Here is a 23,989-nt window from a genome sequence, read left to right as displayed (position 1 = left end):
TGAGGGAGAGAGACCCAAAGGCTGGTGGTTCTCAGAGAAAGGTCCTTGGGCTCACAGCGCCAGCACCACGTGGGAACTCGGTAGTCATATAGAGTCCAGGCCTCTCCCCAGACCTCGGGGTAAAGCCCAGCAATCTGTCCAAATTCTACTTCAGCTGAGCCAATTGCCACAGTCTACTCTGATCCCTTAGTCAGGGAGCCACAGTACTTCCTGGAAGCCCCCCAGAATGTGTTTCTCCTGCTGAAACCAGAGAGAATCTGCTACCATGAGACTTGAAATGAGAGGGTGAAGCAGGAAGCAGCTTAGACCTGCCTGTATTCTTTCCACTTGTTCCACCTGTGGGCAGCCCAGGCAAGGTCACCTTTGGGAGTTCCAGTCCCTGAGACGTGGGTTTTTATAGTTTTTCCACTGATGCTATGAAATTACCCCAACATTTATTTTGGCTCCATGACCCATAAATTCCCATTTTAATTTAAGATAATTTGCATTGGGTATCTTTCATTGTAGTCAAAATTTGAGTCCTTTGTAAATTATGTTTTTAAACATGACAACTATGTAGTCAAACTCTCTTCCCCAAACAGGGCTATCCTGTCAAGATTAACCCACCACAGATCTTCTTCACATCTCCCAAATGCCCTGTAATTGCTCCAGCCCCCTGAAAAATTTCTGCCAGGTCAGCTCGGCCTTAAGAACTGGTTTGCAAACAACACTAAATTCTCATTAACTAGCAACCAACCCTCAACACATTTCCAAACTAGATGGCTTCTAGAGACGTAAATACGTCTTCGTATAGGAACAAAACACCCTCCTCTCCTGCAGCTTCCTGAGTGCACAGGGCGTTTCCCCATGCACCTTGTCAGGGGCTGTTTTCTCTCTCAGGAAATCCCTTTCCGGCCTCTTGTCTGTGATGAGTTCCTATTTCTTCCCACGCTAAGCTCAAACTTCACCTCCTCAGAGAGATTTGTTCTTCCCAGGTGGATTTCAAGGTTTCCTCATCCATACTATAGCTCCACTGCCGTTAGCACAAATGTGCCCTGTTGCAGCATTTCCATCACGGGCTTCTAATGATCTATTGACCCCCCCACGTTAGACCCTGAGCACTTCGAGTGACTGTATTCTCTGTTCTCTTTGTTTTCCCAGTACCTGGCATATAGCAGACCCTAAGAAAGTAAACAGTACAGAAATGAAAAAGTGAAACAGAAATTATAAAGACTCTACTAAAAAACAAAGAAAAATGCAGTTTCCCCTTAAGGAAACAATACTCACACATGTAAATTATGCTAGCTAGTAATATAAAGGAGAGCCAACAATAACTGGTATAGGTATTCAAAGTGTGGTGTGATCAATGAAAACTGGAAAATCTGGGGAGGACTTCGGGAAGGGGTGAAGTAAACTTTTAGTAACTGAAGGAACACAAGAATTTAGATCATTACTACTGGGCTTCTCATATTTCAATTTCATTTGAAATGACTTTAAAGTGAAAAAATTTAGTCAATATAAAAAGTGCTCAAATGCTCATCCAGAAAATGAATTGAATATACTCAATTACAGAAATCTCTAAGCCTGGGGCCAATATTACTGGTTTTCAAATGTCTTATTTTGTATACACTTATTTTGCAATGAGTCTTGAGCTGGATGCCTAGACAGAACAGAACTAGGTCAGGAGGGAGGAGGGAATGCAGGGCCCAGGACATTTCCAGTACAGCATGGCCTCCCTAACTCGTAGTAACTCCCAAGTCTCTTTCAGGGAACCCTTGAGGCTTTGAATCCTAGTTTCAAAAACCCTTTGGAATTGACAAGGATCTTATTTTTATGATAAATAACGTTTACTTGATAATCTGGAAGAATTTTTTAAAAATTCAAAAGCTATCAATTCACAGAAAACAAATACATATGGAACATTAATCACTTATTCAGTAGACAAGTATATATTGAATGTACTCTATCTTCCAGATCCAGTGTTATACACTTTTGATCAAATAAATGTACACCTATAACATTAAAAATAAGAAACCCATAAATCTGTGTAATATAACATTATTTAAACATATTTCGGATCTCTATGATAGTAAAATGGGATGAGGAAGCTGAGAAAAAGGGGATATGGTGTGGTTTAGAGTAAAGTAATCAATAACGAAAGGTGATAAAAAAAATGAAACACAGGAACAAGGAGAAAAAAAAAAGATAGCTGCAAATATATTTATGAAGACATAATGGGGATCTGGACCATGTCATCTCCATCCCAGGGCCCTGAGCTCTCCACAGACAAGATGGCGCCTCCCTCCTCCTTTGTTCTTTTCTATATACTTTTTCAGTGAACTGATCTTGCTTTAATACTTCAACTAAGAACACGGGCAGTAACACTCATGCCATCATCTCCCACCCACTTCCCACCCTATGTGGACTATCTAGTCCACATATCCAAAACTTAATTTATCTCTTCCATTCTACCCGTCTTTCCCACGTCTATAAAGTGAAAATTTCTGGTTTGGGGCCTGGAACTCTTTGCTTTATCCTCCATAGCAAACCTCTCACAATACTTGCTGGCATTAAAATTTTTTTAAAGTACCTATTTTTCTCTCCATTTCCAGTGTCTTGACCTCAGGACTGGAAACCATCTCTCACCCATTACACTATACAAGTTTCACGTCTGTTTCTTCAGTTCCCATCCTAATTATGCTATAATCAATTAAAAAGTCCTTAATCTACTGATTCAGGTAAGACATTAGCCATCTCCAAAACTACTACTGATTCCTACTAGTTGATCCCATCCTACCTGTAAAACTAACTTTTGCTATTTAACAAACTTGGAGACTTCGTTTGGCTCCGCCACTGTTATCATCAATGATTCAAGGTTTGTGGCAATGCTCCTTCTTTCCAAGTAAATAATGTCTATTTGCTCATTTATTTAGCCAAAATTCTTTTTTTTTTAAACATCTTTATTGGAGTATAATTGCTTTACAAACTTGTGTTAGTTTCTGCTGTATAACAAAGTGAATCAGCTATACGCATACATATATCCCCATATCCCCTCCCTCTGGCATCTCCCTCCCACCCTCCCTATCCCACCCTTCTAGGTGGTCACACGAGCTGATCTCCCCGTGCTATGCGGCTGCTTCCGACTAGCCATCCATTTTACATTTGGTGCTGTATATATGTCAATGTTACTCTCTCACTTAGTCCCAGCTTACCCTTCCCCATCCCCATGTCAAGTCCATTCTCTACATCTACATCTTTATTCCTGTCCTGACCCTAGGTTCATCAGAAGCTTTTTTTTTTTTTTTAGATTCCATATATATGTGTTAGCATATAGTATTTGTTTTTCTCTTTCTGACTTACTTCACCCTGTATGACAGACTCTAGGTCCATCCACCTCACTACAAAGAACTCCATTTCGTTTCTTTTTATGGCCAAGTAATATTCCATTGTATATATGTGCCACATTTTCTTTATCCATTCATCTGTTGATGGACATCTAGGTTACTTCCATGTCCTGGCTATTGTAAATAGAGCTGCAATGAACTTTGTGGTACATGACTCTTTTTTTTTTTTTTTTTTTTTGGGGGGGTATGCAGGCCTCTCACTGTTGTGGCGTCTCCTGTTGCAAAGCACAGGCTCCGGACGCGCAGGCTCAGCAGCCATGGCTCACGGGCCCAGCCGCGCCGCGGCATGTCGGATCTTCCCGGACTGGGGCACGAACCCGTGTCCCCTGCATCGGCAGGCAGACTCTCAACCACTGCGCCACCAGGGAAGCCCATGACTCTTTTTGATTATGATTTTCTCAGGGTATATGCCCAGTAGTGGGATTGCTGGGTCACATGGTAGTTCTACTTTTAGTTAAGGAACCTCCATACCGTTCTCCATAGTGGCTGTATGAATTTACATTCCCACCAACAGTGCAAGAGGGCTTCCTTTTCTCCACACCGTCTCCAGCATTTATGGTTTGTAGATGTTTTGATGATGGCCATTCTGATTGGTGTGAGGTGATACCTCATTGTAGTTTTGATTTGCATCTCTCTAATGATTAGCGATGCTGAGCATCTTTTCATGTATTTGTTGGCAATCTGTATGCCTTCTTTGGAGAAATGTCTATGTAGGTCTTCTGCCCATTATTGGATTCGGTTCTTTGTTTTTTTGATATGGAGCTGCTTGTATATTTTGGAGATTAATCCTTTGTCTGCTACTTTGTTTGCACATATTTTCTCTCATTCTGAGGGTTGCCTTTTCATCTTGTTTATGATTTCCTTTGATGTGCAAAAGCTTTTAAGTTTCATTGGGTCCCATATGTTTATTTTTGTTTTTATTTCCATTTCTCTAGGAGGTGGGTCAAAAAGGATCTTGCTGTGATGTCACAGTCTGTTCTACCTATGTTTTCCTCTAAGAGTTTTAAAGTGTCTGGCCTTACATTTAGGTCTTTAATCCATTTTGAGTTTATTTTTGTGTATGGTGTTAGGGAGTGTTCTAATTTCATTCTTTTACATGTAGCTGTCCAGCTTTCCCAGCACCACTTATTGAAGAGGCTGTCTTTTCTCCTTTGTATATTCTTGCCTCCTTTATCAAACATAAGGTGACGATATGTGCGTGGGTTTACCTCTGGGCTTTCTATCCTGTTCCATTGATCTATATTTCTGTTTTTGTGCCAGTACCATACTGTCTTGATTACTGTAACTTTGTAGTATAGTCTGAAGTCAGGGAGCCTGATTCCTCCATCTCTGTTTTTCTTTCTCAAGATTGCTTTGGCTATTCGGGGTCTTTTGTGTTTCCATGCAAATTATGAAATTTTTTGTTCTAGTTCTGTGAAAAATGCCACTGGTAGTTTGACAGGGGGTGCACTGAATCAATAGATTGCTTTGGGTAGTATAGTCATTTTCACAATGCTGATTCTTCCAGTCCAAGAACATGGTGTATCTCTCCATCTATTTGTATCATCTTTAATTTCTTTTGTCAGTGTCTTATAGATTTCTGCATCCAGGTCTTTTGTCTCCTTAGGTAGGTTTATTCCTAGGTATTTTATTCTTTTTGTTGCAGTGGTAAATGAGAGTGTTTCCTTAATTTCTCTTTCAGATTTTTCATCATTAGTGTATAGGAATGCAAGAGATTTCTGTACATTAATTTTGTATCCTGTTACTCTACCAAATTCATTGATTAGCTCTAATAGTTTGTATGTTATTTGCTGCTTTTCCCTTGCTGCTTTCAATATTTTTTCTTCGTAATTTTTGATAGTTTCATTAATATGTGTCTTGGTGTGTTTCTCTTTGCGTTTATCCTGTATGGTACTCTCTGTGTTTCCTGGACCTGATTGACTATTTCCTTTCCCATGTTAGGGAAGTTTTCAACTGTAATCTCTTCAAATATTTTCTCAACCCCCTTTTTTTCTCTTCTTCTTCTGGGACCGCTATAATTTGAACGTTGGTGCGTTTAATGTTGTCCCAGAGGTCTCTGAGACTGTCCTGAATTCTTTTCATTATGTTTTCTTTTCTGCTTTCTGGCAGTTATTTCCACCGTTTTATCTTCCAGCTCATTTATCTGTTCTTCTGCCTCAGTTATTCTGCTATTGGTTCCTTCTAGAGTATTCTTCATTTCAGTAAGCGTGTTGTTCATCACTGTTTGTTTGCTCTTTATTTCTTCTAGATCCTCGGTAATTGTTTTTTGTAATTTCTCCAATTTGTTTCCCAGATTTAGGATCATCTTTACTAGCATTACTCTGAACTCTTTTTCAGATAGGTTGCCTATTTCGTCTTCACTTATTTCGTCTTGTAGGTTTTTACCTTGCTCCTTCATCTGTAACATGTTTTTCCGTGGTTTCATCTTTTTTTTTGGTTTGTTTCCTCTTTTTGATAGGTGGTGCTGTATTCCTGTCTTACTGGTTGTTTGGCCTGAGACGTCCAGCATTGGAGTTTGCAGGCAGTTGGACAGATCCAGGTCTTGGTGCTGAGATGAGGACCTCTGGGAGGCCTTACTCCGATTAATATTCCCTGAGGTCTGAGGTTCTCTGTTAGTCCAGTGGTTTGGACTCAGAGCTTCCACCACAGCAGCTTGGTCCTGACCTCTGGCCTGAGAACCAACATCTTGCAAGCTTCATGGTGTGGTTAAAAAAAAAAAAAAAGAAAGAAAGAAAGAAAAAAAGGAGCAGTACAATATCAAAGAATAAAAACCAAAATAAAATTAGAATGATAAAAAATACATTAAGGGAAATAAAAGTATAATTGAAACAACCGGTCGCTGGGGGTTCCTCCCGTCCCCCTTACATGTCTGTGATCTCCCACCGGTGCCTGGTAGGTGCCCTAGTTGTGAGGAGATGGAAATTCCACATCCTCGTAGTAGGCCATCTTGACCCCGTCCCCCTATCTCTTTAAAATAAACTTCAAATTACACTTTTTCCATGAGATTTTCCCAACCTTTTGTATACCTATAAACTTCTAACATCCCCCAAACTTTTGTAGCACTTTATGTGCTTCATGTCTGTACTGATTATTTTGGCTTGTAATCACATATAGTTCAGCTCCTTTATACTGTTAATATTTCAGCCAGCCTTCACCAAAGGGACCTATGGCCTCTTACCGGGGTAAGTACACTGTGGAAAAGGAAACTGTCAAAGCTTTGAGGACTACTGGACACTAGTTCTGAACTGACACCAATTCCAGGAGACCCAAAAGCGCCACTGTGCTCTGCCAGTCAGAGTAGGGGCTTGTGGAGGTCAGGTGATCAATGGGATTTTAGTTCAAGTTCATCCCACAGTGGGTCCCTGAGCCCATCCTGTGGTTACTTCCCCAGCTCTGGAATGCAGAATGGGAACAGACTTACTCGGCCACTGGCTGAATCACCACACATGCGCTTAGTAAGTAGTTGGTTATTTCACCAAGAAGACAGCAATTTTGTAAAGAGAGCTTGCTAATGTTCTATAATATTATTTCAAAAGCAAGGACTTTAGCAAATACTTGCATTTTTTCAATTATTGACAAAACTACACCTCCTGGTAATCACTTTACAAATGAGATGAAAGTCAAAGCCTGGATATTAACATCAAAGTCAGAGATTTTCTACTGAATTCAGAAGAGGCTCGTAAGTCATCTTCAGCTCATTCTGGTTTTTGGATGATATTATTTACTATTTCCTTCCAAGTTTCAAATACTTGTGAGTTATGTTCTGTTCTTAATAGCCTGATAGCTATTCAACTATGTTCTCTTATTAATAGCGTTTTTATTAGAGAATTAGGGCAAACAGTAAAGTTTAAATTAGATTTCTCACCATATGTCGACATGTTGAGCATTTTCCTTCTGACAGTGAGGACAGAAATATGTCATTCTCTTATTCTCCCCTAAGCGACACACAGTTATTTTGCAGCAGCACTGACCACAATTAGGACGCTTGTAAACCTTATAGTGGTTAGAGACAGCAGATCCTGCTTTGCGGCACTAAAAACAAACAAACAAACATTACAATGTTATCTACAAAATAGGATTGAAAGATATATTCTTGAAAGTCATTTCTAAAAATAATTTGTTAAAAATGTACATATGTTTATACATATGTCCTCATAATCTTTTCTTTCATTTGAGAAAAAGGTATTGACAAGATTCAGCAACATTTGTCAAATAAGATTTGTGTGAAATAATTAAGTCATTATTGTATAACTTATTAGTATTCAAAATTGTTCTTTGCATGGCTTTACCCTCCTATCTAAATGGGATATAAAAGTTCTATAATTTAAAATGTCTTTCATGCCTTTAAGGTTTTTATAATTAAACATAATTATGTGGTTATAAGAAAAAGACTAGATTAGCTTTAAATCTGATTATTTTTAGAACACCGAAGCTGCTCACTTTGTTTCAACAGTCAAAAAATTTATTCCTAGGGAGAAACACTTAACAAGGTTATCTTCTTTGTTGACCTGAAAAGGGACAGTTTTTTTGTTTTTAATCTTACAGACTCACTGAAAAAGAAAAATTTAAATGCCGTCTTAGCAGCGAACATGTTCTGTTTTGGCATAAGTTCTATTTCAAAAGACACTGATACTCTCTGTCACAGTTTTATTCTACTCACATACAGTTAAAGCTCCTACAAAGAGAATGTTAGGGATTTACATCAGCAGTGTGAAAATTTAAAAGCCCAGAAATATGGTGGATCATATTAGAAGCTGAAAATTACAGGAACAACTCATATTAATTTAAGCAAAGTATTGAAATGCCCATCTTAATCTGAGCAGAAAATGGGTAGGTATCTGTAATCATCTTTCCCTAGAAGAATAAGTGAGCATATGTAATATTAAAATAGCCATCGATACTCAGGACAGGTATGTAAAGCAAGAGGCTCATTAACACTTTAGGCCAATTAATGAAGAAGCCTACAATACCTGACTTTCTAACAGTAGTAAAAACAAACATTTTGAATACAGGAAATGGACTGTAGAGAAAAAAAGACATATTTATGATACTTCGTTTAAAGACAAAATGTGTTTACTTAACTCTATATATGCATATATATGTATAAATACAACTTTCAAAATTTACAGTTTAGTGAGGACTTATTCTCAAAACAGTCTCTGTGGTAGATAGAGAAGTATTATTATCCCGTTTTACAGATAAAGAAACTAAATCTAAATTAAGTTACCTAAATAACATTAACCACACTGATAGGTAAGTGGCAAAATCTGATTGAAATGAAGTCTATATTTATCCCAAAGTACTGAATCTCTCTCTAGGCTACCTATATGTTACTTTTATATATCCAAAATTAGAACAAGAGTCTAAGTAAGTAAAATGCTAACATAGCTGTCCCCCAACTTAGTGTAAAGATAATTTAATATAATTAGAGTTAGACAAGTTTGGACCGACCTGTGACCTAATTTCAAGGTGTTAATTATGCCCATAACGTGTCACTCTCCCCTACTGCGCCTCTATGCTCTTACCACTAGATGGCTACATACAGCCTTGACATTTCTGGTGCAAAGGGAAATAACTGACATTTTACATAGTTGAAAAATTTTTGCTCTTACCCTGTAAAAAAGAAGGCTGAAATCACGTATCATTTTCACAAGGTGATGTGTCTGTTCATCTGTTAACTGACAAACCTTAAAATAGAAAAACAACTCAGGAGAGCTTCATAATTTGTTCATTATTGTAGAAAAACAATACCACTTGCCAGTTCTACCTAAGAGAACTTGAAATAGATTTGAAATATATGCATCTCTTCTAAAACTCATGTATCTATTCAGTGTTATTAACAGTGTATATTTTTAAGTGATGGTACTACAGATAAAAAATACCATCCACTCTCAAACTTATTTACAAAGCAGAAATAGACCCATAGACATAGAAAACAACTTATGGTTACCAAAGGGGCTAGCCGGGGGTGGGGTGGGAGATAAATTAGGACTTTGGGATTAATGGATACACACGACTACATAGAAAATAGATAAACAACAAGGACCTAACTGTATAGCATGGGGAACTATACTCAGTATCTTTATTTTTTTTTAAGATTTATATTTTTTTGTTGTGGACCATTTTTATAGTCTTCATTGAATTTTTTACAATATTGCTTCTGTTTGATGTTTTGGTTTTTTGGCAACGAGACATGTGGGATCTTAGCTCCCTGACCAGGGATCGAACCCGCATCCCCTGCATTGGAAGGCAAAGTCTTAACCACTGGACCGCCAGGGAAGTCCCCTCAGTATCTTTTAATAACCTATAATGGAAAAGATTCGGAAAAAGAATACATATATGTATATAACTGAATCACTCTGCTGTACAGTTGAAACTAACACAACATTGCCAATTAACTATACCTCAATTTTAGAAAAATTCAAAAAAGAAAAATACCATCTTATAAACTTTAATTCTAAATTCAAATATTTATTGAATACCTATTCTGTACTGGACATCTTCAGAGTCCCAGCATTGCCTATCAGCCACCTTGAAAAGTCTTGCAGGAGAAAAAGGGAAGGAAAAAAATAAAAAAGACCAGAAAGAAGGGACAAACAGGTACAGGAGTAGAAGTTCACCAAGGTCACTATCAAGCTTTAAAAAGATATGAATTTATAGACATGCTTTAATATTAAAGTATATGTTAACACATGGAAGAACTCAGAAACAGACCTTGCTGAAGAATTGTTTTGTGACACAGCCTAGCATAAACCTCAGGGTCACCCTTTGCAGAATTCATTATCATTTGGCACATGTAGTTTCAATAGTAATTCCAGAAGAAATTCTAAAGACTCACCTTTGTTGTGTGTATATGAATACATATGTATACCTTTATACAACAGAAACAAATTTATCAGTGCCTATAAAATCTAAAACCATCTAATCAACATAATCCTTCTAAAAGTATTATTTTTTCATTTATTTAAAGTTTAAAACATATGTACTTCTCAAATTCATTTATTTCTTACCACATCTTACGTACTACGTTCAGTCACATCTTAAAAGGCTAGATTATACTTTTTCAATCATTGTGCGTGTGCTTTTAGGGGGCTAATAGCTAAGCTTCAGAAAGATTAATTTTTAACCCCCTCACGCATTACGGCCGGCCGGGAGGACGTACTGATAAAAAGTAAATTGTCAGTTTATCAAAGATAACAACAATGTTCTGGTTAACAACACTCTGGGTACTTTTTTCAAAATATTTTCCATAGAGTTCTAGATGATTTTAGAAAGCTCATAAGCTCATTAGTGTTAAAATTCTGTTTCATTATTCCCATGTTACAGAAATTTGACAAGCAGGTTCCAAGTGTCAAAAAACAGAACCAAATCTACAACAATTATTAACTGGTTTCTTTGAAAACTTATTTCCTACTGATCTGAATTTTATAAAAACTCTCTGGGAAGCAATTACACAAAATAAATAGGTACCTTTGGAATCACGTGAAAGATGGTTTAGTTAATAGAGACTATTTGGGTCTGGATAAAAGCCCTAATGTAGCTTTCTTCCCTGGAAACGAAAATATATGTATCCTTCCACCTGGTTTTGAGTTCTAACCGCTCTGACCTTCTTACAACTTGGTCCTATTAATCACCGTTCCTTTTTTTTTTTTTTTTTTTTTTTTTTTACAATTTTAACCCCTCCCTCTCGGCCAGTTTGGTTTTTTTCCCCAACATATAAATAAGTTCATGTCACTCCAGTTGAAGAACAAGAAAAAAAAAACCCTAAAAATCCAGTTCTTGTCCCAACTTCTCCATCCAGCCGTCTAATATTTTCCCTTCACTCCAATCTAAGCTATTTTAACAATCACTCTAAGTTTTGTTTGCATTTCCTCACCAATCACTTATTCCTTATTCTCTGCTACCTGACTTCCATTCTTACCATTCCACCAAAACAGCATTTTCTAATGTCATGAACAAGTACAAATAGGAATATATGAGTGTGTGTCGAGTGTGAATTTAATATGCCAGATAGTAAAAGAAAGTTGTGAGCTTCGCTCTTTCATACATTCAACAAATATTTAATGCCTTCCAAATGCCAGACACTGTATTCTAGATACTTGGATACATCAACGAACCAAACAGACACCTTCCTCCTAAGGGACTGTGTTCTAGCAGAAGTCAGATCCTAAACAATGTATATAACATGTAAGTATCAGGTGATCAGTGGTGTGGAGAAAAATAAAAAGCAAGCAAGTTATGGAAGCCTGGGAGGAAGAAGTGGGTGGCAGGGATGCACACAGCAATTTTTAAAAGAGAGGCCAGGGTTGGCCTCACAGAGAAGCTGGCGTGAGCTAAGACCCCGGAAGTCTGTCTGGGGAGAATGTGTTACTGCCATGCCGATTTAAGTGTTCCACGTTGGTCCCTTCACAGTATTTCAAAATATAGAAATCATTTAAAAACTACTTAACACCTACTTTAACAGCGGGATGGAGACCACTGTCAAAGAGAGCTTCATTTTTGATGATGTTTCCCACGCCGGGTAACACTTTCTGATCCATTAACACATCACACAGCATCCGTCCTCTCTGCTTTTTCACTTCACTTTCTGCTCTTGAGAAACTGAAGTTAGGTGAACATACATCTAATTCTTCCATCATTCTTATTCTCTGTTGGCTTTCTGCTGAGTTTCTATAGAAAGGAATAGAAAACACGTTAATCATGTGCCTGGTTACAATTCACAAAGTGTCATTTAAAATGATCTTTGATATAAACATAAACACTTTATGTTAACCAGCTTATAAGAGTTACATAGCCAAACAATGACGACCCTAACAAAACATGTTATTTGAAGAATCTTTTAAAATGACGTTTTATCAGTTATAAACTACTTTGAAAATTTTTGTTTATTTATTTATTTTCACATGTGACATTCCCAAACCCAACTGCAGAGCCAACTTTGCAGTTTTGCAGCTGAAGCAATTTTTAATTCAATCTTTTACCTGATTTCTACTGATGAGTCAAAGAAACAAATCAGATCTTTGGTGAGCTGTACTTCAAAAACAGGAGAAAGTCCATTTTTATTTTTAGACTTAACTGGATTAATCACGAGGAAGCCTTTCATTCCAAAATGAATCCTAGAACAAAAGCAAACCCATCTTTGAGCGGCAGTAAGTATATCATGCATGAAATTTTTGTTCCTTCACTTTTTGGAATATAAGCAAACAAATGTTAGTCACAATAGACACTTCAAGGGCACAAAGTGATAGCTAATATCATATTTTTGTTAATGGCTTTGTATCCTTATAAAACTAGATATGGCAATCATTTTTTCAACTCACAAAGAAAATAAGTTCCTAGAGAAATAATAAGGCCCTGACAGTAAGCCCAAGAAAACACACCCCTGTTCTCTTTTCTTGTCAGATGAGGTACCTTTTATTCACACCACAGTCTACTGGCTCTCAGCTTTTTCTCTGATTCAAAAGCTTGGGGTGAGATAAGGCTAAATTTAAATTGCCTGTAGTTGGTGTTTTTATGAATTCTACAAAGCCACCAACATTCACATTCCTTACTTCTAGCTACAGTAGATTGGAAATGTTTACCTGTTCCAAAATGAGATCTATAGTTTAAGACACTTACTCTTTTCTACCCCCCTGCTTCGGGATAACACAGTGAAACAAATTTTTGCAAAATCTTTCATATTAAAAGAAAAGAGAACAAGTCAAAATGCTATTGTCTTCCATTCTTTTAGTTTCCTTCTGCCTTTGTAGGTATTGGGAAGAGGGGATTTGTAAATATTTACGGTTAACTTGAAAGCCACAGTGCAGTGATGAAAAATTCATAGCCTTTCAGTTTTTATAGGATTGATTAGTATGTCCAGTTTTAAAAAAAGAAAAAAAGAAAGTGGTTTTACGAGACTTCTGACGATGAAGATCAGAAATGACTCTCAAGATGAAATAGTTTTCTGCCTTTCAAACCCTTCTCCTTATAGCTTTGTTGAGTTAATAAATACGGCTCTTTTGGCAGCAAACGTTACTGCTCTGTGCTTCTAATTCCAAAGCACCATGTTACAGCATTGTACAAGGTTAACCAGTCTAACTTTAAAGATGTGGGTTTTAAACGCTGTGCGCCCTACTGTCAATCATAAATGCATTTTACACGCCCCACAGTTCTTGACAGGAAACATGTGTGCCCGTAAGTACTCCATAACTTAGCCTACGAAGGTTCAACGCCAGTGAAAGGTGTACAACTGTCATGCCCAGAAGCCATCATACCTAAAATCTTTTCAGCTGCATGGATCCTAAAGTGGATTCTAACTCACTTTCTATAATGAAACTGCATCTACATATAAAATCTCAAAGGTTAAGACCCAGTTCAAATGCAGGAGTAGCCCCAGTAAGAACCCCAAATCAAAGAAGTATGCCTTTTTTGGGTCTTATAAATCTATTCAGGGGGAAATGTGCATAAAAATAACTATTTTTATAATAAATTTTATTTTTATGAATTTTTATGAAATAGAAAAATGTTATGATGACTGAGCCCCAATAAACCAATGAATTTTGTGTTTATTATTAAGTACCCTTTATCTTAAACTAAGAAAAACATATCAGTACCATGAAAAATTTCAAGGCACAGTAAACACCTGTACTGTTATATTTCTATCTCTTGATCCTCTCAAGCTCCATCCACTCCCAATCCAACTGGCTACCTGAGACCATTCACTCTGCATAACACGACGGCCTGCCCACCGCGGGCTTTAGGCCCAGCCGGGGGTGGCCTCTGTCCTTTCCTCTGATCCCTTGCCTTTTACACAGCTGATTCAGGAATGGAAACCTGGATCAAGCTGGATTCATCAGCATTTTCCTGAGGAATTTATCCGGGACACAGAGAGATCAGTTTCTCGTTAGGATTGGGAGATCTATCATGGGAGCTGTCTAGGGTAATGTGTCCTGACACGGGCACCAGAAAAGCCAAGAGAGGCCTGTCTGCAGAGACACAGACGACAGGAGATTTCAGCGGGGAACAGAATCAGGAAATGCAGAGAGTCCTCATAGTGTTTAGCCTTCGCTTCCAGTTCTACCTGAAGCCTGACTGCATTACCTTCCGGTATCAAAAGACACCCATATTCTTATAATAAATAATTACTAAGCTTGTTTAAGTTGGGCTTCTGTCGCTTGCAACCAAAATTCTAATATAAAAATTATGTTCAAACTAAAAACTGAAGTGATAGTAAGAAAATTCCTCTAGTTAGAAATAACTGCCTAAAACAAATCAATAAATAAGACCCAATACTATTTTAACCACCAGCCACATTCTTCCTGTTATCACTAGCAGAATCATCTGAACCTCCTTAACCAAACATAAATAGCATCAAGGACAGTATTGTCACAGGTTCAGATTAATGACAACCACACATGCAGACGAGGCAACTGCTTATGAAGATTATCACGTGGTCAAAAGTGTCATACGGATACTAGCGTGTAAAACAGTTGAATATAAAGATTGTAAAACTTATGCTGGGAACTCAGAGAAAGAGGTTATAAAAAGAAAGAAATGGTCTTAACCATGCTGAAAAGGAAAAAGGGAGTTCTGCTTCTACTTAGGATATAGAAGCTAAAAGTGAATATGGATCCTACCCTAATAAGGAGAGAAAAATCACAGTATTTACAAAATCCTAAATTTTCTTGAGCCCATCAGAGACAAGACATTGCAGGCAGCCAGGTGAAATAAATTCCAAAGAGTGACAAGCCCCTCTGTGGAAAGACAGACACACAAGTTATTCCATCTGGTGAAGAGTACGGGAGAAAGAGACAGCTACTGCAGAAATGGATAAGAAGAAAACAGCCAATATTTTCAACAAACTTTTAAATAGTGTGGCTAGTATGACGGTTTAGAATCTCTGGAGCCCCAGACACAAGGAGAGTGTGCCCTCACTTGTAAGCTCTTTCCCACGGGCATCCACAAGTTAGCTGCCCACAAGTAAGATGTGAGTCATGGCAGGGGACCTGAAAGAGCCACCCTTGGTGACATGGGACCTGCCTGCATGAAACCCTGTCTCCTTGCTTCTTGATCATGCCTCTTACATGAAGCAGAGGTCTTAGAAAGTTTTAAGATGCTCTAGCCAATAGAGAGGTACAAACAAAAAGCTGTCCGTTCCTGAAGGAGTAACAGGAAACTACCTGCAGGCAGAGGAAGTCTTGTGCCAGGTAACAAGGATAAGCAAGCAGTCTGCCACTGGGGAGGGAAGGAAACCCTTCTGCCTCCAGGCCCAGGCCAAGTGCACTGCTGTTCAGAACGAGCCCAAGCAAAAGCCATCTGCCTCTAGGCATGAGGCAGGGAATCAACGTTGGTGCAGACTCCTGCAGTGATACTCCAGGCACCAGTCCCATGGGAGAGAGCGAGGAAACTCTCTGACCTAAGGCCACCCACACAGCGAAGGAAGCACGGCTGCCTTAGGGAGGAGAGGGGCAGCAGCTCTGAGAAAACTGCAGCCCTGAGGCCCACATGCTCAGGGCCTGCCCAAAATTAAAGCTGGTCTGGAAGAAACAAGAACCTCTGTTTCCCCATCACGAACCTCTCTCACTGAGTAACAGGCAACAGCAGTCTGCCACCGGAGAGCTGGGGGACCTGAGTGTGGAGAGACTCCCTAGGGACAGGAATATGCAGGGTAGGTAGTCAGTAGGTAGCTGACTAAAAAAATGATGATACATCCATAGAGTAGAACACTTTGTGCACATTAAAAATAATAATGTACATTTTGACGCTGACCAATGCAATACGCATGTTATGTAAAAGGGAAAAATATAAATTAAAATTCTTGTTTATATAAAAATCATAACATGCAATATCATATTATAATTCATGCATATGTAACATAAACTATATATGGTATATATACAATTTATATTTTATCTATGATATTTACAAAAACTGTTGAGTGTTTTCTTTTTAACAGTAGTAATTATGGGTGGTATTTACTTTTTCCTTTAGATATTTTGGAACTATCTTAAGGTTTTACAATTGGCTTATATATTACTTTAAAATATGGGAAAAACTGCAATAAAATGATGTGTACTGTGAAAAGAAGCAAGAAAAGGAAAGCGGCAGAACTAGTGACCCTGTAGGCTGTCAGGTGCAGAAGGGAACGTAAATGACAGCGGTAAAGATTTCCATATTTTCTCCAGTTACGCATGAAAGCATTATGGTAATTGAAATACAAGATAAAAGCTACTATTTAAAAAATTAAAAATATGTATTTTTCTACCTGTAGATTACGTTAATGGTCAGTTTTCTTAAATTGCAAGTGACAGAGACCCAACTCAAAAAGTTTAGGCATTAAGGGATATTTGGTAGCTTATGGAGTCTTAGGAAGGCTGAAGAATCACACTGCAGGAAAGACAAGAATGTGGCTGGATCTTAGCAACAGAGGGAATTAGGAGCTAAAATGCCTCTGGGATTCTCTCTGCTTTATGGAGGCTGGCTGTATTTTCCATCACCTTGTCTTTCTGGACAAGCCAACGCCCACTTACAAGTCTTAAGGCCTCACAGCCCCAGCTTTCCTCCATCACAGAGAGCCTAATCCGCCGCAGCTCCAGCTGAGAAAGTTCACAAAAGAACTTGGGCTGACCCAACCGACTACGTGGGAGAGAAAGTTAAGTAAGATTATGCTAAATTCAACTTGAATTCTTTGGTTCTTGTGACCAGATGATCAGTTTCCAGAGGAAATGCTGTCCCCAAAAGACAAGTGGGCATGTTGGACAAACAGTAGGTATTCACTACTCTAAAGTATAAAATTTCATTTGGAGTCCTTATCACACTCCAACTTTTCCTAACATGTTATGTGACAGATTACAAAACTATGTTTAAGCTCTAAAACCCTCTTATAAGTAGCGTATCATGGATTCCTTAAAGACCTTTCAGCAAACCAGAAAGAACTGTCACATTATCTCTTGCATTTCTCTTTAGAGGATCATATCACTCAAGCTCCAATAAATTACAAAACTGATTATGTATAATGCTTCAATAAAATGGCAAAGCCTCCAAGATATTTCAGATACAGTTTCTGGTCTCTGAGTATGCATGTAATTGCAAACAATTGGAGTCATATAAACCATAAGTTGGAAACACCAAAGTGTTTTAGAAAAGATATTCATTTTAAAAAATATGTGTATATATAAGTTCACGATATAAGCTGCATTCATTTTGACTGAAAATAGCAGCTTGTAGGATGGGCATGTCTGGGTGAACAGAGTTACAAATACATGCACACATAGTACCGGCAATACATGCACTCATGGTTAATAGAGATTCTATTCAGTAGTGGGATTGTGAAGGTATAAATTTATTCTTGTTTGTTCACTGTTTCTCAGTTTGCTCTAGTAAGTATTTGATACATGTTTAACAAAAAATTAAACATGCCTCTTTCTTTTTTGTTACAGATGAAGAGCTTCTGTAAAGTGTTCAGAAAGAGTATAGGTATTAATCACACCTAACACCACATCTACGCTCCTAAAATAAACATACACCAAATCATTTTTATTGTTTTCTGGCACTATTCTGAGCACTTTGATACATCTTTTAGCAACAGAAATAGTCACTGTCTAATTTGTATCTTTCTGAAGTGTGGATTTTACATGGCAGATTCTCTTCCAGAGGGCTAGGCCTATATTCTACTTTCATTAACAAATGAATCCCAGGAAGATTCATGGCCTGGCCTATAAGATGTACTAAATCCATGGGCAATTTTAGTTGTGAAAAGCTGCCTATTGAGGGAAAACTGTGATCATTAAGCATGTTTCCTACTATCGGCCTTCTAAAGAGCAGACCAGCCTGGTGGGGAGGAAACAGAGGTCAGAAATGAAGACTACATTTCTATCTCACGCTCACAGACCTGCAGCCTTACACAGGACCCCATTTCTCTGACACTGTCATCCATCCTCCCAAGAAGCACAGGTTAGGAGAGCATTTTCCTAACTGATGTTAAACTGTGATAGGGAATACAGGTGATTTTAGGTTGTTCACTTCATATTCAAACAGCTGATCTGCCAACGACCTTGAACTGTTACATCACACAGCAGTCAAGGCCGTAGGAATCGCACTGGTCCCCATCCATGTACTGAGACACGTACTCGCCAGGGACGGTACTAGTTACTTAGTTTGAGGAAACAGCTGCCCTTGTTTAGAACTTCATGGAACACTTGCTGACAGCTGCACTGAGAAATGATTCCCCCCTTATCAGTCTGGTGGAGAACACTTGATAAAAACCTCCCTCTCGTGCTATAGAAATAAATCTGCACCTCACAACAGAGAATCAATAACATACCAATGTTTTCAACTATCTTACATGGATCCCATTGTGTCCTACTCTGTTTGGAGCAAAGAATTTTCAATCACATCAATCAATCTTTACCACAATAATGTAGCCTGCAGTAGATCACTGCTGCCTGAACCAGGAGGCGTGTGCTGATGTTATCAATTCCAGGCTGAGAAAAACCATGAAGGGACAACGCTGTCCAGGGACAGCAGCTGCTGACAATGAAGAGACCACGTCAAAGGAAAAGCAATCACGTAAAGTCTGAAGTACTCTAAACATGCAATAGATGCAGAGATGCAATAAATAACAATCATAGAGTCATATTATCTCTTTGCAACCATTATTCACCTTCACTTAGAAGCATGGGGTCCGGTAACAGAACTCTTAAGCAGGTGAACACTGTGTAATACCTTAAGGAAACATTAATAAAGATTCAAATTTACAGTTTGCAACAGATTAGGCTAAACTCCGAGAAGACAGATTTGACAGACATATTAATCCACTGGCTTTTTGTATGTTTTGCAAAAATTAGATAGGTGATTACATACATTTCGACATTTTTATCATTAAGTCAACCAATGTGTTAGCAATGAATTTCCATAAGCACTGTGAGACAGCAGAGAACCGGTTACTTCTGTGGAAAGTTCTGAAATCTATAAAGAAGTTTCCCTTTCCGTACAAGGCTTCAGAAAAAGAAGGAAGAGAGAAAAATGTAAAAATCTAGAGAGACATTCAAACCAAATGAGGAGCTGTCATAAATATAAAGAGAATAATGTTGCTAAATGCAATAAATATTTGGTGGAAATTAGAGGGAAAAGAGCACCCCGGGGAGTTTGAGGAGGGGCAAAACAGAGCTGTAATGCTCTAATATCCCTTGGGAAGCCCTGCCAGACTGTCATCTTTTTTTAAAAGAAAGAAATTGACTAACCCTCCAAGGAACGATGACATCACAATTTATTCTTCTTCTGCTTATTGCTTTCCATGATAGAATCTCAACCTCTTGTATTAGAGCTCTCTTAAAAATGGAGTACTTTCTATGTATTTAAATGTGACATGCAGCAAACTGCAAGAAAAGCCTTCTACACATCTCTAAACATAGAGAGATAAGACGTACTGTACAGATTTACCTTACCGTAAAGCTTTTGGCCCAAAGTACATAAAGAGCTCCTTCCCCAAAGTTTCCACGCCACTGTAAAGGCGCCCATTAAACAGTCTCAAGAAATTCTGGCTGGAATCTTTGTTATTATTCAGTGCAGCAGCCTAGGAGAAAATACATACACATACGTAAACACACACAAACTCGAAACAAAAGTCATAATTTAATTCTTAAGGTTTTTATATTACTTCACGCCCAGGTACATCCAATGAGAAGAATAATCTCCAACAAGTCGAGTAACGTAATCAGCTGTTTACATACATTTTGTCAAATTACTAGGCAGTCATTTAAAAAGAGAGAGGCCAGGGCTTCCCTGGTGGCGCAGTGGTTGAGAGTCCGCCTGCCGATGCAGGGGACGCGGGTTCGTGCCCTGGTCCGGGAGGATCCCACATGCCGCGGAGCGGCTGGGCCCGTGACCCATGGCCGCTGGGCCTGCGCGTCCGGAGCCTGTGCTCCGTGGCGGGAGAGGCCGCAGCAGTGAGAGGCCCGCGTACCACACACACACACAAAAAAAAAAAAAAAAAAAAAAAAAATCATAAAAAAAAAAAAGAGAGAGGCCAGAGCTTCCCTGGTGGCGCAGTGGTTGAGAGTCCGCCTGCCGATGCAGGGGACGCGGGTTCGTGCCCCGGTCCGAGAAAATCCTACATGCCGCGGAGCGGCTGGGCCCGTGAGCCATGACCACTGAGCCTGCGCGTCCGGAGCCTGTGCTCCGCAATGGGAGAGGCCACAACAGTGAGAGGCCCACGTACCGCAAAAATAAATAAATAATAAAAAGAGAGAGGCCAAATAAAAATTAAGTGGAAAAAAAGTCATTGGCACACAATCAAAATGAACTTCTTCCAGGACCATATCGCTCTGTGCACATGAAAAGCACAGAAAAATGATGTGAATGTTTTAAAGCTGAAAACTAGGGCACAGAGTCTTTCATTTCCAACGTGCGGTCAACGTCCTCAGAAGAGCATTCAGATACAAACAGCTAAAAATGGCGGATAAAATATGGAAACAAGGCATTTTGACTTGTAAGCCAGTAAGGAATAATAAGAGGTCAAAAACCAAGTAAAGGGCTTCCCTGGTGGCGCAGTGGTTGAGAGTCCACCTGTCAATGCGGGGAACACGGGTTCGTGCCCCGGTCCGGGGGGATCCCACATGCCGCGGAGCGGCTGGGCCCGTGAGCCACGGCCGCTGAGCCTGCGCTCTGCAACGGGAGAGGCCACAACACCGCAAAAAAATTTTAAAAATTAAAAACAAAAAACAAACAAAAAAAAAAACCAAGTAAAAGTGAGAGAGAACCCCAAAAGTAAGAAGCCAGCTTCTATCAGAAAGGCATTTTACCAGACATAAGGAATGAGCGCTTCAATTTCATGGTCTTGTGGGATACGGGGGGGATCAGAGATAAAGCCTGGGGTCCCCCGAGGAGGGGGATCTGATTTGAGGTCTGCTCCTCTCTCCCTCCCCAACTGCAATGTTCAGAATAAAGGAAAAAGAAACCCACTACTCCTTCCCCCATCAGCAAGCAAAACCAAACAACATAGTGTCAGAATTACAACATATGAACTGAACATTATCAAGAAGATCAAGGAAATTATAAACATAAAATCTCAGTTCTTCTGTGGGTGAAGGAAAGGAATGGGCTGAGTTTAGATATCCCTTGAGAAGCCCTGCCAACCTATCATTTTTTTTTAAAAGAAATCAATTGACTAGCCTTCCAAGTAACAATGACATAATGACATAGAAAATGATGACATAGATAATGCTCTTTTTCTTAAGCTGGGCAGTATGTATACGGGTATCATAAAACGATAAAACAGTTTTAGATACTGTCTGTGAGCAAATCACAACTTTCCCTCCACTTATGTTAGGATGTTACCATTCAGTGACTCTCAGACTTTTGGTTTACAGACATGTCATCCTATATATTTAAGATGATATGTTCATTCTATTCTTTATTTGACTAAATTGGTCCTTGTTAAAAAAAAAAAAGACACAATTGTAGTATTTAGCTCAAAGGGATAAAGGGATAAGAGATGTTAAAAAGAAGAAAAAAAGATTGCAAATTGCTAGGGACTAAATTGTGTCCCCTCCAACACTCTTTACGTTGAAATTCTTACCCCCATTGTGACGGTATTTGAAAATAGGGCCTTTAAGAGGTAATTAAGGTTTAATCGGGTCATAAGGGTGGGACCCTGATCCAATAGGATTAGTATCTTTATAAGAAGAGACACCAGAGGACACACTCTCTTCCTCCTGTATACTCAGAGGAAAGGCCATGTGAAAAGAAAGTGGTATCAGCAAACCAGGAAGAGCTTCACCAGAAACAACTGGCTGGAACCCTGGTCTTAAACTTCTAGCCTCCAGAACTGTAAGGAAATTAATTTCTGTTGTCTAAGCCACCCAGTCTGTGGTATTTTGTTATAGCAGCCCAAGCAGATGAAGGCATGAACAGACACTATTCTTCCACGAAATCCATTCACAGTTGTAATGGCTACAGCCAATGCCAAACTTTCCCAAACTGCCTGAAGTTCAGAGAACTGGCTTTACATCTCTCCTTTGCAAAATAAGAACTGCGGAATCAATCACAGACTTAGAGCGACCAATGAACGAATGCACGGGAGTAATTAATAGTGACAGCCTTGCAGTTCTGCACGAACCAAAAAACAAACAAACAAAAAAACCCCCAAAAAACCCATGGGAGATTCTAGCATCAGGAACTATGGACACATGTCACCATGTCCTCAGAACATCTGCCTCTAATTCCTCTTCTCTTTCTTGGATGAACTCTAGTGCCAATTCACTGGACCACCAGGGAAGTCCCAGAATTCGTTATTTAATACTTGATGAGGTGCTTGGGTTTAAAATGACATGTTAGTATAACCTCTTCCTTGCTCACATGTATTGTGTGTCCCTCTCTCTGATACTGGAATTTCCCCACTGGAAAGAGGAATCATCTTGAGGTTTTCAAAGTGCCAAACCCAGCACAGTGTTTTCACCAACCACTATGATGGGACTTAACAAACTAAATGAAGATCTGTCTGTGACTTGTGTTTCTCCCTTATTTGTCCATAAGCTCCTGGGGAAAAGTAACTCTGGTGTTTAATATCCCTGGGAGCCTCACACAATGCCTGGAATTCAGGAAACATCTGTGGGATTAATCAGATCCCTCCTTCTTCCCCTCTTAAAACTGAGTGTGGCTTTAAAACACAGGCTTGCTGTCTTCCCCACCCATCATCCCCATCTTGCTTTACCTTTCCCAAGGTTTCTTGGCAAAAACTTCTACTCTACCACCTGTTTTATCTCCTTTGAAAATTATTAACACCCTAGTCTCTTATTTTCTAATTATCTTCAATGGAGTGAGGCTTAAATATAGGAGGACCAAATTCTCATGACTACCAAAAGCTAGATGGATGTAAAATACTATATTTACCAGAGTTTCCCATAAAGTAAAAAGAACTTTATGGGAAGGTTTAGGAAGAGATTAATGTATTTTCAGCAGCCAGTCCCAGCCTGTCCCGGTTTTTATTTAAGATGCTTACTTAGCATTTAAATGGCTGCTTTGAAAACATCTATTCCAATACCTTATTTGGGTTTTGAGGTGATACAAAAAGATCTTTTTATCCAGTGGTCTATCACGTGAGCACCTGACCAAATCCCCTGATTCCCAGTACACTGTCATTTCTAAAATAATCAGCTTTAGATAATATACTCAGGGCAAAATAAAAAATTCAACTTATAATCGCCCATCTCAAGCACCTGCATATATTTTTAACTGTTTTTTAAAAACTCCATTTAGGGGAAATTCTGGTGTACCTGTGATGGTTTGTCCCATTTATTTTGAGAGCGCCTGTGTACAAACTGGGAAAGGCTTCTGCAATAAACCAAAGATTTACAAGATATTCACTTGCCCTACTGTGGAATCTGGGGTTATCACCTCTTTGTATAAGCTTCAGCTGTCCAGACAAATTCAAAAATTAATTTCCACAAGCCTATTATTTTTGCTGTAACCATACACAATGGCCCAATATATACGTGGCTTTCTCATTTGGGCCCTTATAATCCTATTACAGTATTATTTGAACATTTCATCCTTCTTTTTTTTTCCCTGAAATAGAGAGGAAAATCTCCTTTGCCACAATTTTAAGTATGATTGAGAAGGGTTCACGT

The 23,989-nt window shown here is 38.9% G+C and overlaps 1 protein-coding gene across 1 annotated transcript in view; it reads right to left on the bottom strand.

Annotated features, from left to right (window-relative positions):
* Nucleotides 1-23,989, bottom strand: part of NEIL3 (nei like DNA glycosylase 3) — a 41,751-nt gene that overhangs the window by 12,418 nt on the left and 5,344 nt on the right. The window contains exons 2-6 of the mRNA XM_065899982.1: nt 19,808-19,935; nt 12,365-12,499; nt 11,840-12,053; nt 8,996-9,070; nt 7,249-7,415 (exon numbers count right to left, since the gene is read on the bottom strand). Of these exons, the coding sequence (XP_065756054.1) occupies nt 7,249-7,415; nt 8,996-9,070; nt 11,840-12,053; nt 12,365-12,499; nt 19,808-19,935 (719 nt within the window). The remainder of the gene's footprint in view (nt 1-7,248; nt 7,416-8,995; nt 9,071-11,839; nt 12,054-12,364; nt 12,500-19,807; nt 19,936-23,989) is intronic.

The sequence above is a fragment of the Phocoena phocoena genome, chromosome 21, assembly GCF_963924675.1.
Source record: "Phocoena phocoena chromosome 21, mPhoPho1.1, whole genome shotgun sequence".
Taxonomy (NCBI): domain Eukaryota; kingdom Metazoa; phylum Chordata; class Mammalia; order Artiodactyla; family Phocoenidae; genus Phocoena; species Phocoena phocoena.
Note: the sequence above shows the minus strand (reverse complement) of the source record. Positions and strands in the feature narration are given on the sequence as shown.